The sequence below is a fragment of the Notolepis coatsorum genome, assembly GCF_963971535.1.
Source record: "Notolepis coatsorum genome assembly, chromosome: 16".
In the NCBI taxonomy this organism is placed as follows: Eukaryota; Metazoa; Chordata; class Actinopteri; order Aulopiformes; family Paralepididae; genus Notolepis; species Notolepis coatsorum.
This window is the reverse complement of record NC_140180.1, coordinates 8,352,645-8,369,569: the sequence shown is the minus strand read 5'-3', so window position 1 is coordinate 8,369,569 and position 16,925 is coordinate 8,352,645. Positions and strand designations below refer to the sequence as shown.

General features: G+C 45.7%; 1 protein-coding gene across 1 annotated transcript in view; it reads right to left on the bottom strand.

Annotated features, from left to right (window-relative positions):
• Window positions 1-8,851: 8,851 nt before the first annotated feature.
• LOC311242533 (uncharacterized protein) overlaps window positions 8,852-16,925 on the bottom strand; it is a 133,286-nt gene continuing 125,212 nt past the window's right edge. The window contains exons 13-15 of the mRNA XM_084331491.1: window positions 15,846-15,919; window positions 15,612-15,663; window positions 8,852-12,058 (exon numbers count right to left, since the gene is read on the bottom strand). Coding sequence (XP_084187617.1) covers window positions 11,010-12,058; window positions 15,612-15,663; window positions 15,846-15,919 — 1,175 coding nt within the window. The 3' untranslated portion in view covers window positions 8,852-11,009. The remainder of the gene's footprint in view (window positions 12,059-15,611; window positions 15,664-15,845; window positions 15,920-16,925) is intronic.

Here is a 16,925-nt window from a genome sequence, read left to right as displayed (position 1 = left end):
AGAGACCAACTCCAGTTGTAATGACCAGTACCTTGGTCAAGATACCAACTCCAGTTGTAATGCCAGTACCTTGGTCAAGAGACCAACTCCAGTTGTAATGCCAGTACCTTGGTCAAGAGACCAACTCCAGTTGTAATGACCAGTACCTTGGTCAAGAGACCAACTCCAGTTGTAATGACCAGTACCTTGGTCAAGAGACCAACTCCAGTTGTAATGACCAGTACCTTGGTCAAGAGACCAACTCCAGTTGTAATGCCAGTACCTTGGTCAAGAGACCAACTCCAGTTGTAATGACCAGTACATTGGTCAAGAGACCAACTCCAGTTGTAATGCCAGTACCTTGGTCAAGAGACCAACTCCAGCTGTAATGCCAGTACCTTGGTCAAGAGACCAACTCCAGTTGTAATGACCAGTACCTTGGTCAAGAGACCAACTCCAGTTGTAATGCCAGTACATTGGTCAAGAGACCAACTCCAGTTGTAATGACCAGTACCTTGGTCAAGGGACCAACTCCAGTTGTAATGCCAGTACCTTGGTAAGTTGACCAACTCCAGTTGTAATGCCAGTACCTTGGTAAGTTGACCAACTCCAGTTGTAATGCCAGTACCTTGGTCAAGAGACCAACTCCAGTTGTAATGCCAGTACCTTGGTCAAGAGACCAACTCCAGTTGTAATGACCAGTACCTTGGTCAAGGGACCAACTCCAGTTGTAATGACCAGTACCTTGGTCAAGAGACCAACTCCAGTTGTAATGACCAGTACATTGGTCAAGAGACCAACTCCAGTTGTAATGACCAGTACCTTGGTCAAGAGACCAACTCCAGTTGTAATGACCAGTACATTGGTCAAGAGACCAACTCCAGTTGTAATGCCAGTACCTTGGTCAAGAGACCAACTCCAGTTGTAATGCCAGTGCCTTGGTCAAGATACCAACTCCAGTTGTAATGACCAGTACCTTGGTCAAGAGACCAACTCCAGTTGTAATGACCAGTACCTTGGTCAAGAGACCAACTCCAGTTGTAATGCCAGTACCTTGGTCAAGGGACCAACTCCAGTTGTAATGACCAGTACCTTGGTCAAGAGACCAACTCCAGTTGTAATGACCAGTACCTTGGTCAAGAGACCAACTCCAGTTGTAATGACCAGTACCTTGGTCAAGAGACCAACTCCAGTTGTAATGCCAGTACCTTGGTCAAGAGACCAACTCCAGTTGTAATGACCAGTACCTTGGTCAAGAGACCAACTCCAGTTGTAATGACCAGTACCTTGGTCAAGAGACCAACTCCAGTTGTAATGACCAGTACCTTGGTCAAGAGACCAACTCCAGTTGTAATGCCAGTACCTTGGTCAAGAGACCAACTCCAGCTGTAATGCCAGTACCTTGGTCAAGAGACCAACTCCAGTTGTAATGCCAGTACCTTGGTCAAGAGACCAACTCCAGTTGTAATGCCAGTACCTTGGTCAAGAGACCAACTCCAGTTGTAATGACCAGTACATTGGTCAAGAGACCAACTCCAGTTGTAATGCCAGTACCTTGGTCAATAGACCAACTCCAGCTGTAATGCCAGTACCTTGGTCAAGAGACCAACTCCAGTTGTAATGACCAGTACCTTGGTCAAGAGACCAACTCCAGTTGTAATGCCAGTACATTGGTCAAGAGACCAACTCCAGTTGTAATGACCAGTACCTTGGTCAAGAGACCAACTCCAGTTGTAATGCCAGTACATTGGTCAAGAGACCAACTCCAGTTGTAATGACCAGTACCTTGGTCAAGGGACCAACTCCAGTTGTAATGCCAGTACCTTGGTAAGTTGACCAACTCCAGTTGTAATGCCAGTACCTTGGTAAGTTGACCAACTCCAGTTGTAATGCCAGTACCTTGGTCAAGAGACCAACTCCAGTTGTAATGCCAGTACCTTGGTCAAGAGACCAACTCCAGTTGTAATGACCAGTACCTTGGTCAAGAGACCAACTCCAGTTGTAATGACCAGTACCTTGGTCAAGAGACCAACTCCAGTTGTAATGACCAGTACCTTGGTCAAGAGACCAACTCCAGTTGTAATGACCAGTACATTGGTCAAGAGACCAACTCCAGTTGTAATGCCAGTACCTTGGTCAAGAGACCAACTCCAGTTGTAATGCCAGTACCTTGGTCAAGAGACCAACTCCAGTTGTAATGACCAGTACCTTGGTCAAGGGACCAACTCCAGTTGTAATGCCAGTACCTTGGTCAAGAGACCAACTCCAGTTGTAATGACCAGTACCTTGGTCAAGAGACCAACTCCAGTTGTAATGACCAGTACCTTGGTCAAGAGACCAACTCCAGTTGTAATGACCAGTACCTTGGTCAAGAGACCAACTCCAGTTGTAATGACCAGTACCTTGGTCAAGAGACCAACTCCAGTTGTAATGACCAGTACATTGGTCGTCAATGTAATGGAAAGGACAGGAAACCTAGCATTGCATGTCTTCTTATGGTGGGAGGAGACTGCAGGACCTGGAGGAAACCCACACAAACTCCCCACAGAAAGACCCCCTGCATGGGTTTGAACTCAGGACGTCTAGCTGCGAGACAACAGTGCTCAACACTGTATATTTGTATATACACTCTTCATACTTGTTCATACTTCACTGTTCATTATTTTTGCACAATACTGCTCAATTGCACAACCTTTTTTTTTTTTTCCTAATTAAGTGTATATACTCGACCACACCGTGCACAATTGTACAGCCCTGGCCTATTTTATAATTCTATTGTACTTCTATTTTAATTGAGTTTATGAGTTTATGTTCCATTTGATCTCATGCTATCGTAATTGTCTGAAGACTCTGGCAGGAGCACTCATTCAGGGGTACTACGACTATGCTTGCACCTCATGGTACCAAAGCACCTCAAAGGCGCTAAAAACAAAATTACAAACATCTCAAAACAAACTGGTCAGACTACTGCTTGACCTGACTCCTAGAACCCACCTCACCCCTGCCCACTTTGACAACCTAGGATGGCTTAGAGTAGACGACAGAGTACAGCAACTTGCAATGGGCCTGGTCTACAAGATACACTACACGACCAAGGTACCCATGTACATGTCAAAATACTTCCCAAAGGTCAGTGAATACCACGATCACAACACCAGAGGGAGATCCACAAATCATGTTAAACCCAGATTCGGCTCAAATAAGGGACTAAACACGTTTCGCAATTATGCCACATCAATGTGGAACGCCCTACCCAAAGCTGTAAAGGAATGTGGATCACTACCCACTTTCAAAACCTCTCTCAAGGGACACCTACGGGAGACTGCAATTCAACACTGGCCCCTGTAAATATCCTAACCCAACCCCCTCCAATGTACAGTCATTTACCTAGTATGGTTTTGTCAATAGCCCAATGTACAATTTTGTTTGTTTGTACAGTGTCTCCCCCCCCCCCCCTCAATGTACAGTTTTGCTTGTTTATACAGTGTGCCCCCCCCCACCTCCAATGTAAATTACCCAGTATGGTTGTCAATATCCCAATGTACCCAACCCCCCCCCACCCAACCTCCTCCAATGTACAGTTTCTACGTCAAATGTATATACTCCCTTTTCTTGACTCCTTCTGTATCACAAACAGTACTGTATTTGCAAATCTGGTATGTCATAAATGTATAGATGTAGCAGTACTGACATGTATGTCATATATGTCCTGATGAATTGAAAATGGGGGACCCTGATGTAAACAAGACGAAAGTCTTTCTCTGGTCTGCATCCCCTTAACAATTGTGTGTATTGAGCTGTACTGTACTGTACCCATTCTGCAATCTGTTAATAAAGTTTTCAATCAATCAATCAATCAATCAGTCTGTCCGTTAATGTCGCACCAAATCAAATTAGGTTACTTGGCAATAAAGGCCTTTCTGATTTCACTGCACTACCGTGCCACATAGTTAGTAGACAGTCTGTATTCATCAGCACCCTCCTTATCGAGGGAATCTTATCATAAATCATAAATCAATATGACGTATCGTACTGCACCTCTGCTCGTTATCAGGTTGTGTAGACAGAGGAGACCTAGGTAGATATTCCCCTTCCTGCCTCCATCTTGAATATTATATCATCTTTGACAGGGAACACAAGACGCCAGGGACATGTTTTTCACAGCACATTTTATGTACAAGACAAACTCTTAGAAGGCAATACAAAAATAAAACAAAAATGCATAAAAAGGTGCATAGTGTAAATATTATGTAAATATAATGTTAAGTGAGCCAGAATCTCAATAAATACATTGAAGTTTCAATACAGGAATACAAAAAAATGGCTTCCCATTAGCAATGCAGTGTCCTGCACAAAACTAACATCTCACCTTTTAATTCTTTTAAATTTTTATTAGTTGCCGTGTCAAAAACCAACAACAAGTTTTCCCTCCCTGAGAAGGTTCAGGTTCTACTGTCGGAGAGAGATGGAGAACGTAGAAGAACACTGTTCCTCACAGTACCACGTCATGAGAGTCAGATGATCTTCTAATCTACAACATGTTTATACCGCCCCCTAGAGGCTCTGATTTGTTCTGTAATGAAGTGACTGATCCCTGTCACTCTTTCCACTAAGTGGCAGTAATGCAGAAAGCTCAGTGTTCCAACCACTGCTGAATCTCACGTGAGGAAGAAGCAGTGTTGTCTTCTGGGTAGAAAATGGGTGGTGTTTTCTCCATAGATATATAGAACACTAGATAGCTTGCCCGCGCTGCCGGCCAATGGAGAGCGACGTCACTGAACCGCCGCCATCTTGCCCAGGTCAGCCTTGAGAGTGAGTGAGCTGCACAGACAAAAATACTCATAACTCGCTGAAATATTGACGGATTTACAAACGGTTTGGTTTATTACAAGCATTATTAACGTGGCTATGATTCAAGCGGTTTGTAAAAAAAAACATCTTTAAAAAAATGTTTTTTATAAGTATGCAGTATCATAACTACATATTTGATGTTTATAGCAAACCAACCCGTTTGTAAATCCGTCAATATTTCAGCGAGTTATGAGTATTTTTGTCTGTGCAGCTCACTCACTCTCACTCAAGGCTGACCTGGGCAAGATGGCGGCGGTTCAGTGACGCTGGTGACTCCGCCTTAAGCTATCTAGTGTTCTATATATATCTATGGTTCCAACCACTGCTGAATCTCACGTGAGGAAGAAGCAGTGTTGTCTTCTGGGTAGAAAATGGGTGGTGTTTTCTCAATTTGCCTCTAATGGAGCAGTAGCAGGGCGGCAGTCGTAGGGCGGCCATCTTGCCCCCAGGCAACTCAGCTACTGATAACATTAATGTCTATGGTGCATGTACTATTTAAATAACCATAGATTGCTCAATTCTTTACCGATTTTCAAACGGATTGGTTTGCTATAAACATCAAAGATGTAGTTATGATACTGCATACTTATATGCATCATAAATGTATCTAAAGATGTTATTTTTTACAAACCGCTTGAATCATAGCCACGTTAATAATGCTTATAATAAACCAAACCGTTTGTAAATCCGTCAATATTTCAGCGAGTTATGAGTATTTTTCTCTGTGCAGATCACTCACCCTCCAACAGCTACCATAGAACGTAACAGAAAGGCTGACTGGGGCAAGATGGCGGCGGTTCAGCGACGCTGGTGACTCCGCCGTAAGCTGTCTAGTGTTCATCTATGGTGGGAACACTGCGTGATTTCTTTTCGTAGCCGCAGTTTGCGGAGACGCTCTCTGATTGGCCACTGACGTTTCTGGTCATGTGACACGTGCGCCCAATCGCGTGATGCCTGTGTCTTTGCCCATTTCCGCCTCGAACAGCATGCAAACTACCTAACGCCTAGTTTATCACTGGTTAAGCTTAGGCGACTCTTTCGAAGTTGGTTAAGGTTAGAGTTTGGAATCAGGGCTGGCGTTCTATCGCCCTGCTCTAAGACAAACTCTAACCTTAACCAACTTTGAAAGAGTGCCTAAGCTTAACCGGTGAAAGAAACAGGCGTCACACGATTGGCCGCACATGTCACACGACCAGAAACATCAGTGGCCAATCAGTGAGCGTCTCCGCAAACTGCGGCTATGAAAAAAAATCATGCAGGAACACTTTGGCTGTATTGTGTAGACAGGAACTGCCCCCTCTAGCTGTGTAGATAGGAACTGACCCCTCTAGCTGTGTAGATAGGAACTGCCCCCTCTAGCTGTGTAGATAGGAACTGCCCCCTCTAGCTGTGTAGATAGGAACTGCCCCCTCTAGCTGTGTAGATAGGAACTGCCCCCTCTAGCTGTGTAGATAGTAACTGCCCCCTCTAGCTGTGTAGATAGGAACTGCCCCTCTAGCTGTGTAGATAGGAACTGCCCCTCTTGCCGTGTTGACAGGAACTGCCCCCTCTAGCTGTGTAGATAGGAACTGCCCCTCTAGCTGTGTAGATAGGAACTGCCCCCTCTAGCTGTGTAGATAAGAACTGACCCTTCTAGCTGTGTAGATAGGAACTGACCCCTCTTCCCATGTTGATAGGAACTGACCCTTCTAGCTGTGTTGATAGGAACTGCCCCCTCTAGCTGTGTAGATAGGAACTGCCCCCTCTAGCTGTGTAGATAGGAACTGACCCTTCTTGCTGTGTTGATAGGAACTGACCCCTCTAGCTGTGTAGATAGGAACTGCCCCCTCTAGCTGTGTAGATAGGAACTGCCCCCTCTAGCTGTGTAGATAGGAACTGCCCCCTCTAGCTGTGTAGATAAGAACTGACCCTTCTAGCTGTGTAGATAGGAACTGACCCCTCTTCCCATGTTGATAGGAACTGACCCTTCTAGCTGTGTAGATAGGAACTGCCCCCTCTAGCTGTGTAGATAGGAACTGACCCTTCTAGCTGTGTAGATAGGAACTGCCCCCTCTAGCTGTGTAGATAAGAACTGACCCCCCAAGCTGTGTAGATAGGAACTGCCCCCTCTAGCTGTGTAGATAGGAACTGCCCCCTCTAGCTGTGTAGATAGGAACTGACCCTTCTAGCTGTGTAGATAGGAACTGCCCCCTCTAGCTGTGTAGATAAGAACTGACCCCCCAAGCTGTGTAGATAGGAACTGCCCCCTCTAGCTGTGTAGATAGGAACTGACCCTTCTTGCTGTGTTGATAGGAACTACCCCTTCTAGCTGTGTAGATAGGAACTGCCCCTTCTAGCTGTGTAGATAGGAACTGCCCCCTCTAGCTGTGTAGATAGGAACTGCCCCCTCTAGCTGTGTAGATAGGAACTGCCCCTTCTAGCTGTGTAGATAGGAACTGCCCCTTCTAGCTGTGTAGATAGGAACTGCCCCCTCTAGCTGTGTAGATAGGAACTGCCCCTTCTAGCTGTGTAGATAGGAACTGCCCCTTCTAGCTGTGTAGATAGGAACTGCCCCTTCTAGCTGTGTAGATAGGAACTGCCCCTTCTAGCTGTGTAGATAGGAACTGCCCCCTCTAGCTGTGTAGATAGGAAATGACCCTTCTAGCTGTGTAGATAGGAACTGCCCCTTCTAGCTGTGTAGATAGGAACTGCCCCTTCTAGCTGTGTAGATAGGAACTGCCCCTTCTAGCTGTGTAGATAGGAACTGCCCCTTCTAGCTGTGTAGATAGGAACTGCCCCCTCTAGCTGTGTAGATAGGAACTGCCCCTTCTAGCTGTGTAGATAGGAACTGCCCCCTCTAGCTGTGTAGATAGGAACTGACCCTTCTAGCTGTGTAGATAGGAACTGCCCCTTCTAGCTGTGTAGATAGGAACTGCCCCTTCTAGCTGTGTAGATAGGAACTGCCCCTTCTAGCTGTGTAGATAGGAACTGCCCCCTCTAGCTGTGTAGATAAGAACTGCCCCCTCTAGCTGTGTAGATAGGAACTGCCCCCTCTAGCTGTGTAGATAGGAACTGCCCCTTCTAGCTGTGTAGATAGGAACTGACCCTTCTTGCTGTGTTGATAGGAACTGACCCCTCTAGCTGTGTAGATAGGAACTGCCCCCTCTAGCTGTGTAGATAGGAACTGCCCCCTCTAGCTGTGTAGATAGGAACTGACCCTTCTTGCTGTGTTGATAGGAACTGACCCCTCTAGCTGTGTAGATAGGAACTGCCCCCTCTAGCTGTGTAGATAGGAACTGACCCTTCTAGCTGTGTAGATAGGAACTGCCCCCTCTAGCTGTGTAGATAGGAACTGACCCTTCTAGCTGTGTAGATAGGAACTGCCCCCTCTAGCTGTGTAGATAAGAACTGACCCCCCAAGCTGTGTAGATAGGAACTGCCCCCTCTAGCTGTGTAGATAGGAACTGACCCTTCTTGCTGTGTTGATAGGAACTACCCCTTCTAGCTGTGTAGATAGGAACTGCCCCTTCTAGCTGTGTAGATAGGAACTGCCCCCTCTAGCTGTGTAGATAGGAACTACCCCTTCTAGCTGTGTAGATAGGAACTGCCCCTTCTAGCTGTGTAGATAGGAACTGCCCCTTCTAGCTGTGTAGATAGGAACTGCCCCTTCTAGCTGTGTAGATAGGAACTGCCCCCTCTAGCTGTGTAGATAGGAACTGACCCTTCTAGCTGTGTAGATAGGAACTGCCCCTTCTAGCTGTGTAGATAGGAACTGCCCCTTCTAGCTGTGTAGATAGGAACTGCCCCTTCTAGCTGTGTAGATAGGAACTGCCCCTTCTAGCTGTGTAGATAGGAACTGCCCCCTCTAGCTGTGTAGATAGGAACTGCCCCTTCTAGCTGTGTAGATAGGAACTGCCCCCTCTAGCTGTGTAGATAGGAACTGACCCTTCTAGCTGTGTAGATAGGAACTGCCCCTTCTAGCTGTGTAGATAGGAACTGCCCCTTCTAGCTGTGTAGATAGGAACTGCCCCTTCTAGCTGTGTAGATAGGAACTGCCCCCTCTAGCTGTGTAGATAAGAACTGCCCCCTCTAGCTGTGTAGATAGGAACTGCCCCCTCTAGCTGTGTAGATAGGAACTGACCCCCCAAGCTTTAATCTCTTTGTGTACTGTGGAGACAAGGTGATGGCAGGACACTGGCCCATAAACATGGAAAGAAACACAAAAGAAAAAAGAGAGAAAATTACAATAAATCAAATGTTGACAGTTTGGAATCAGTATGACATAACTTGAAACATGTTAATACAACTGACATTAGTTTACCGTCTCCTGACCCAACTGTTACAAGATAAAGAAAAGTGAAACAAAACATTCTTCTGTTTGTCTGAAGGCCAGAAGAGATTCCTATTCTCTCACGTGACTCATCCCTCAGCTCCGATGAAGTCACATGATGACGAGAGCCCTGAAGAAAGTCACACGACTAAACCCTCAGCTCTGAAGAAGTCATGTGATTAGCGCTGAAGAAGTCACGTGACTAACCCTCAACTCTGAAGAAGTCATGTGATTAGCACTGAAGAAGTCACGTGACTAACCCTCTGCTCTTGAAGAAGGAAGCTTCTACATTGGCTCATAGTTTTCCATTTCTCGTCACCATAAACTTTCGCTACCACACTACGTTGTTTTTGTTGTTTGTTTGTTTTTGTTTTTTGTTTGTTAATTTTCTTGTTACCACTTCATCCAATTGGACAGCACCTTGCTTCCTTTTTTTTTATCTTATTTGTTTTTTTCCCTGTTGTTACTATACACATATTCATTTTTTTCTCATTTTTATTTACCCTTTCTTTTATATAGCTTATCTCTCCTTGTACAGTGTCCTTGAGTCTGAGAAAGGCGCTTCTCTCTTCAAATCCAATTTATTATTATTATTGTTATTATTATTTGTGGTAGTGAAAGGTTAACTTTCTGTAGTCTGGTAGTGAAAGGGTTTGCCCTTTGTCGTGTGGCAGTGAAAGGGTTATCCTCCTGTAGTGTTGCAGTGAAAGGGTTAACCTTTTGGTAGATTGGTAGTGAAAGGGTTAAACAGACAGGTACAGAGACAGACAGACACACACGCGGGTAGACACACAGTTGTGCCAACTCAATCTGAATGCTTAAAGATCCCCTCCAAATGCATTTTAAACCCTTAAACATGTTCTACATTGAATACAAATTTGTGTAAATATATAGGTTTTCTCCACTAAATTGTTCAATAAACTACTGAAAGTGGCTTAGCAGCATCTCTACACCTTTTACTCTCACTGAGAATGCAAGGATATTATGCAAATTGGCAACAAGCACCCATTGACATTTACCAGGAATTCGGCATCTTATAATCATAATAACAAGAGATGTCACAATATTACCTACTCAGCTTTCTGTGTTTGCTGAAGCTAAAAGGTGTCAAGTTACCACATTATTGGACCGTGAGAGGTTCAACCTATTAGTGACATCACACATGCAACTCCGATTTCAGGAAAGAATCTCTTCCTCCCCAAGGGAAGAACGCGAAAAAGGTGCTCTGCTGACTGAAGTTCTGTACAAATACTCTCTATAGTCAAAAAGTCATGCCTCCAAGAGGAGTTAACTATATATAAAAAAAAAAAATACTTTTAAGTGGAGGGAATCTTTAAGTTATGAATAAGAATATGAATGAGAAAGAATTACTTTGTCTTTATGCTCATTATAAAACGACTCAGTCACGCGTCTCTCTCAGGTGAACTACACCTGAGATTATCTCATCTGCCAAATTGACAGACGGACCAAACGCTCACGTCTCCAAAACGAACGACGGCTTCGCTTTAGCACGCCGATACACCAGATCCAACCCGTCGTTTAGAACCCCACACGGCTCAAACCGGTTCAGACCGGCTCAGACTCGTTAACACAGCTTTATCCGTTTTTACGTCGCGGTTTTTAACAGAAAAGACCCCGAACACCCGCTCGGCGTGATTGGATGGTTACGTGAAGCCTGAAGAAATAACTAAAACCCGCAAAAAAGGAAGTACAAAATATTTTCTTTACTCCACTATATAGGACACTTAAATTGGTCCGTTTAGGCACAGCTTCGACTCATTCTGGCCCAGAACTGACCCTCTCTGGGGACCCAGTTGGACAGAGGTTTGGCCCCCTGCTTCTGGCTTCTCGCCTCTCTCCCCCCAGGCCGTCACTGCACAATCTGGGGCATCTCACTCCAAGCCTTGGCCTTCTTCTTGGCTAGAGCCATCCAGGGGGGCTCCACCTGGGGCGAGGCAGGTGGAGGGGAGGTCTGGGTGGGGCTGGAGAGTCCTGGGGCTCTCGTCGGATGGACCAGAGGGGCTTTGACCGCCGAACTGGGCAGGGGGACGGGGGTCTTGGTTGGGGGGACGGGGGTCTTGGTTGGGGGGACGGGGGTCTTGGTTGGAGGGACGGAGGTCTTGGTTGGGGGGACGGGGGTCTTGATTGGGGGGACGGGGGTCTTGGTTGGGGGGACGGGGGTCTTGGTTGGGGAGTTGGGGGTCTTGGTTGGGGAGTCGGGGGTCTTGGTTGGGGAGTCGGGGGTCTTGGTTGGGGGGACGGGGGTCTTGGTTGGGGGGACGGGGGTCTTGATTGGGGGGACGGGGGTCTTGGTCGGGGGGACGGGGGTCTTGGTCGGGGGGACGGGGGTCTTGGTTGGGGGGACGGGGGTCTTGGTTGGGGGGACGGGGGTCTTGATTGGGGGGACGGGGGTCTTGGTTGGGGGGACGGGGGTCTTGGTTGGGGGGACGGGGGTCTTGGTTGGGGGGACGGGGGTCTTGATTGGGGGGACGGGGGTCTTGATTGGGGGGACGGGGGTCTTGGTTGGGGAGTCGAGGGTCTTGGTTGGGGGGACGGGGGTCTTGGTTGGGGGGACGGGGGTCTTGGTTGGGGAGTCGGGGGTCTTGGTTGGGGGGACGGGGGTCTTGGTTGGGGGGACGGGGGTCTTGGTTGGGGGGACGGGGGTCTTGGTTGGGGGGACGGGGGTCTTGGTTGGGGAGTCGGGGGTCTTGGTTGGGGGGATGGGGGTCTTGGTCGGGGGGGCAGGGGTCTTGGTTCGGGGGACGGGGGTGGGGGGAGACAGGGGTGTTTTGGGGAGGTAGGAGGAGCTGGAGGAGATCGCAGGAACAGGGGTGGGGAAGGAGAGGGCTCTCTGGGACGGAGCAGGAGCAGGGAGGGGCTGGGAGGAGGCTCTCAACCTGGGGGGCTCCGCCCGACTCCCTACAGAGAGACAGACAGACAGACAGACAGACAGACAGACAGACAGAGCAGCACATTAGAACATGTCAAAACATTGTGTGTGTGCTGACCAGCGTTTCCGTTAGCCGGTAATTACCGGTATTTGACCGGCAAAATCTGTTGAAGTCCGACATATTTAATCTCAGTGGCGGCTCGCCACCGGGGGCGCTAGGGCGCCGACCCACCTGTTAAATCAGAGAAGAAGAAGAAAAAAAAACTTTTTTGTTTTTTGTTTTATAGCCCTATAAATAATATAAACATGTTTAAAATGAATAATATTTACTCATTTTAAGTATGTTTGTGTTTCCAATGCACAATATAACGTTATTATATAAAATAAAAAATACTCGTTTTCTTGAACAGGAAGTGACTCACTTTTTTTTTTTATCTAATTTTTTTGTATTTCTCGGCCCGGGCTAGACGCGATAGCGCTCTGAGTGCGCGTCACGGTTTGATCGCTGTATCCGTCGCAGCCAATCAGTGCGTAACGCGTTGTGCGTTGAAATATGACTATTATGTTGGAATCCGGGCGCGATTTGAAGCGGTCTAGCCAGTAGCGTCAAGAATTTCTGTAGCCGCATTTCGCGGAGACGCTCTCTGATTGGCCGACGCCAGTATTTTTTTCCGTAGCAGAATTTCACAGAGACGATCTCTGATTGGCCGAATCCAATTTCTAATGTTCCAATTCTAGCTTATTCCTAGGTTGGTCCGTTGGTGGTAGAGATAGTTGTGTTGTTGTGAGATGCAGCTGTTTGTCTTAGAGCGTGCCGTGACTGCAAGTTCTTTAGACTGTTAAGCTTAGGCACTCTTTCAAAGTTGGTTAAGGTTAGAGTTTGTCTTAGAGCATGGCGATAGAACGCCAGGTAGTTTGCAGTCTGTTGGACGCGGAAATGGACAAAGGAATGAAGTACTTGTGTTGTGTGGTGCTAACTGCTAACAAGCTAACACTTGGCTAACAAGCTATATGGCGGATGCAGTCTGGACACAGTGGACAGTGTTCTGGAATACATCAACAGTGGATTATACACTTTATCAAGGCAAGCCCTCCTGCCCTGGACGTGTCAACTAAACAGTGAGTCTTTCTCTCTCTCTCTCTCTCTCTCTCTCTCTCTCTCTCTCTCTCTCTCTCTCTCTCTCTCTCTTCTTTTGGATTGAAAATACGTGGATTATGGCTTGTTCAATATCGTCTATGTTTGAATGAATGAATGAATGAAAACTTTATTAACAGATTGCAGAATGGGTACAATACAGTACGGCTCAATACACACAATTGTTAAGGGGATGCAGACCAGAGAAAGACGTTTGTCTTGTTTACATCAGGGTCCCAGATTTTCGATTCATATCGATAGTTTAATAGCTAGCCTTGGCTCGTTTAACAATATGCAAAATATGTGTACAGCCCTGTACTCATACTGAAGTTATTCTTGGTATATAATACTACATATACTAGGTCTGATTGTGTAACGAATCGATTCCACGTCGCGCTGTGTGTGAGAGAGAGAAGGAGAGAGGGAGAGATCTGCGTGTGTTTGGAGACGGAGCGAGTTTTGTTTCTAACTTTTCTATTTATATATTGTGTTTCAAGTTGTGAATTAGACTATACTTTATTTGACTGGTTGTGTGTTGTTGTAGTAACAGCTGAGCGACTCGTTCATAAGAGCCGATTCATTGCCGTGAGCGTGAGTCGAATCGCTCACGTCTTGCCATGAGTCGGTTGCGTGGTACTGTACATGTTTGCAAAATGTTTTGGTATAGCGCCCCTAGTGGAGAGAGAACCAGCAGCCGCTACTGTTTAATCTCTCCGGTCTTAATGTCCGGTGAAAATAATTCCCTGAGTCTAAGCACAATTTGATTATTTGAATTGTATTAAAATAGGCTAAAATTAAATAGCCTATGCGATGAACGAAACGATCATTACATTTGTTTCCTCGTTGCTTCTAATAATGACAACGGCGTTGTCAGCAAGAGCTTAGTGCTGGGTGTGCGAACTTTTGTGAAGCTGCAGAGCCGGAGCAGCAGCAGCACAATGCAGTATTCCAGCAGTACTCCAATTCAGCCATTTTCAATTCAATGTTGGGTGGGGGGCGCTGCTGTGCGGTCCCCAGAAAAGAGCCAATAACAGCTGAATCAGCTGCTCTGCAGCGCCATACTCTTTGCAAATAAGTCGTTGCGAGGTGGAGAGAGTCGTCACGCAAACCCACGATAATGTTGCCGTCTCTCTCTGCCAAATTTCTCAGTTCTTCGCTTGATATAATTAATACAAATGTCCAATATAACGGAATTCGTTAGCTCATAAAAAAGTGATTTTAACAGACTGTTGTTTATTAATGTCGGGCGACTGCCCACAGACACCTATTTGATTTAAAGTCGGCAGCAGCACGAGTCTCGGGACTTATTTTATTTGGAATATAATGACTTTATACGCAAAAGTAGCCTAGTTTTAAGTAAAAATATTATAAATCTACATGCCTTGATGATGTCATTCTTTTGTTTTGTTGTCATTCTTTTGCCTATCAATTGTTTTTAAGCTCAATAAACTCTGAACGGAATATCTCTCATTTGACCGGTAGATTGAAATCTACCGGACACTGAGGCCGGCAACAATTTTTTCGAACGGAAACCCTGGTGCTGACCCCTATTAGTCGAATAGTCGACTAATCGATCGGAAGGAGCTGTAGTCGACTGCCAACCTCTTAGTAAAAAAAAAAAAAAAAAAAAATCCCTTATGCTTTTGCAGAGGACAAGACGCCTTCCGTCGACTCCTTCAGACATTAAGCCCCCCCCACACAGCCCAAATGGAATGATAAAAAAATAAAAAATAATAATAATAATAGTCGACTATTTTGGCGACTACAAATCGACTATACAAATCCTTAGTCGGGGACAGCCCTAGTGTGTGTGTGTATGGTAAATGGTGCATTTATATAACAGCTTTTATCCAAAGCGCTTTACAATTAAGTTTAGTGTCTTGCTCAGGGACACTTCGACACGCACATGTGCTGCTGAGACCAAGGACCACAATGGAAATAAGTCTGTGACTTTTTTGTGCTATCCTTGATCATTTTAGGATTCATGACTTGTTGTAACATGTAATGTATTTTAATAATTGTCAAATAAACTAAACTAAACCGGGAACCTCTGGATGACCAGACGACTGCTCTACCTCCTGAGCCCCCAAGTGTGTGTGTGTGTCTGTGTGTGTGTGTGTGTGTGTGTGTGTGTGTGTGTGTGTGTGTGTGTGTGTGTGTGTGTGTGTGTGTGTCTGTGTGTGTGTGTGTGTGTGTGTGTGTGTGCTTGTTTAACTATACTTGTGAGAACCGACTCTTCACAAAAGGTTACTGGTATGGTCAAGGACAGGGTAAGGTGCTTGGGAAGTCAATACAATGTTAAGAAATGTGTGTGTGTGTGTGTGTGTGTGTGTGTGTGTGTGTGTGTGTGTGTGTGTGTGTGTGTGTGTGTGTGTGTGTGTGTGTGTCTGTGTGTCTGTGTGTGTGTGTGTGTGTGTGTGTGTGTGTGTGTGTGTGTGTATTCCTACCAGTAGAGCCAACAGCCGGTGGTAGGGACGCCTTCTTCTCCAGCTCATCCTTCTAAGACAATCAGACACAAAAACATATGTTGTCAGGTTGGACTATAGACACACACGCACACACACACACACACGCACACACACACACAACACACAACACACAACACACACACACACACACACACACACACACACACACACACACACACACACACACACACACACACACACACACACACACACCTGGTCCAGTGGGTGATCTTGGTAGGTCTTCTGCTTCTGTCTGGCCATAGAGATCCAGCTGGGAGCATTTGGTTCTGAAACACAAAAACATGAAAGTTACAAACGAGATAGAAACAAGAGTCGTTTACAGGCTGTGGTTGTTTTATTTTTTTGTAGGGAGTGTTTTATGGAGGAAGCAACAGAGACTTTATGTTTATCCATATCCCTTCATTGTGATACAAAGTGTGTTTACCAACCAGTGGGTGGCAGCAATGCAGAAGAAGGAGGAGAAGACGGAGGAGGAGAAGAAGGAGAAGAAGCAGGCGAAAAAGGAGAAGGAGAAAAAGGAGAAGGAGAAGAAGGAGAAGGAGAAGAAGCAAGCGAAAAAGGAGAAGGAGAAGGAGAAGAAGACGGAGAAGAATGAGGAGGAGAAGAAGGAGAAGAAGAAGGGGAAGAAGGGGAAGAAGAAGGAGAAGAAGAATGAGGAGTAGAAGAAGAAGGAGACAAAGAAGAAGGGGAAGAAGAAGGAGAAGAAGGAGAGGAAGAAGAAGGAGGAGAAGAATTAGAAGAAGAAGAAAAAAGGAGAAGAAGAAGAATGAGAAGAAGGAGAAAAAGAAGGAGAATAAGAAGGAGAAGAAAAAGAAGAAGAATGAGGTGTTTTTTATTTAGGGGCCTGTGGGGCAGGTCCCCACCAGAGGGTGCTGTTGTGCAGAAGACTTTACAGGCTTCTCTCTATGTCAAGACACAATAATGTGTTGAACTTAAGTTATTAGCAAACTCAACTAAATTCAACATCATATGCTGAATTTGTAATCTCTTCTCTAAGATCTCTAGATAAAATTGCTTTGTAGTGAATTTGTCTTTGTGCCTGATGCTGCATGTCTGTTTCTGTTTGGTGGGGTCTGACAGAGCTGTTTCTTGAGTTGTACTGTACTGTACCCATTCTGCAATCTGTTAATACAATTTTCAATCAATCAATCAATCAATCAATCAATCAATCAATCAATCAATCAATCAATCAATCAATCACGGTAGTCGTCGTGAACCACGTAATTATTTAACTACAGTACGATTTAGCACTTTGCCCCCTTGAGCAAACAT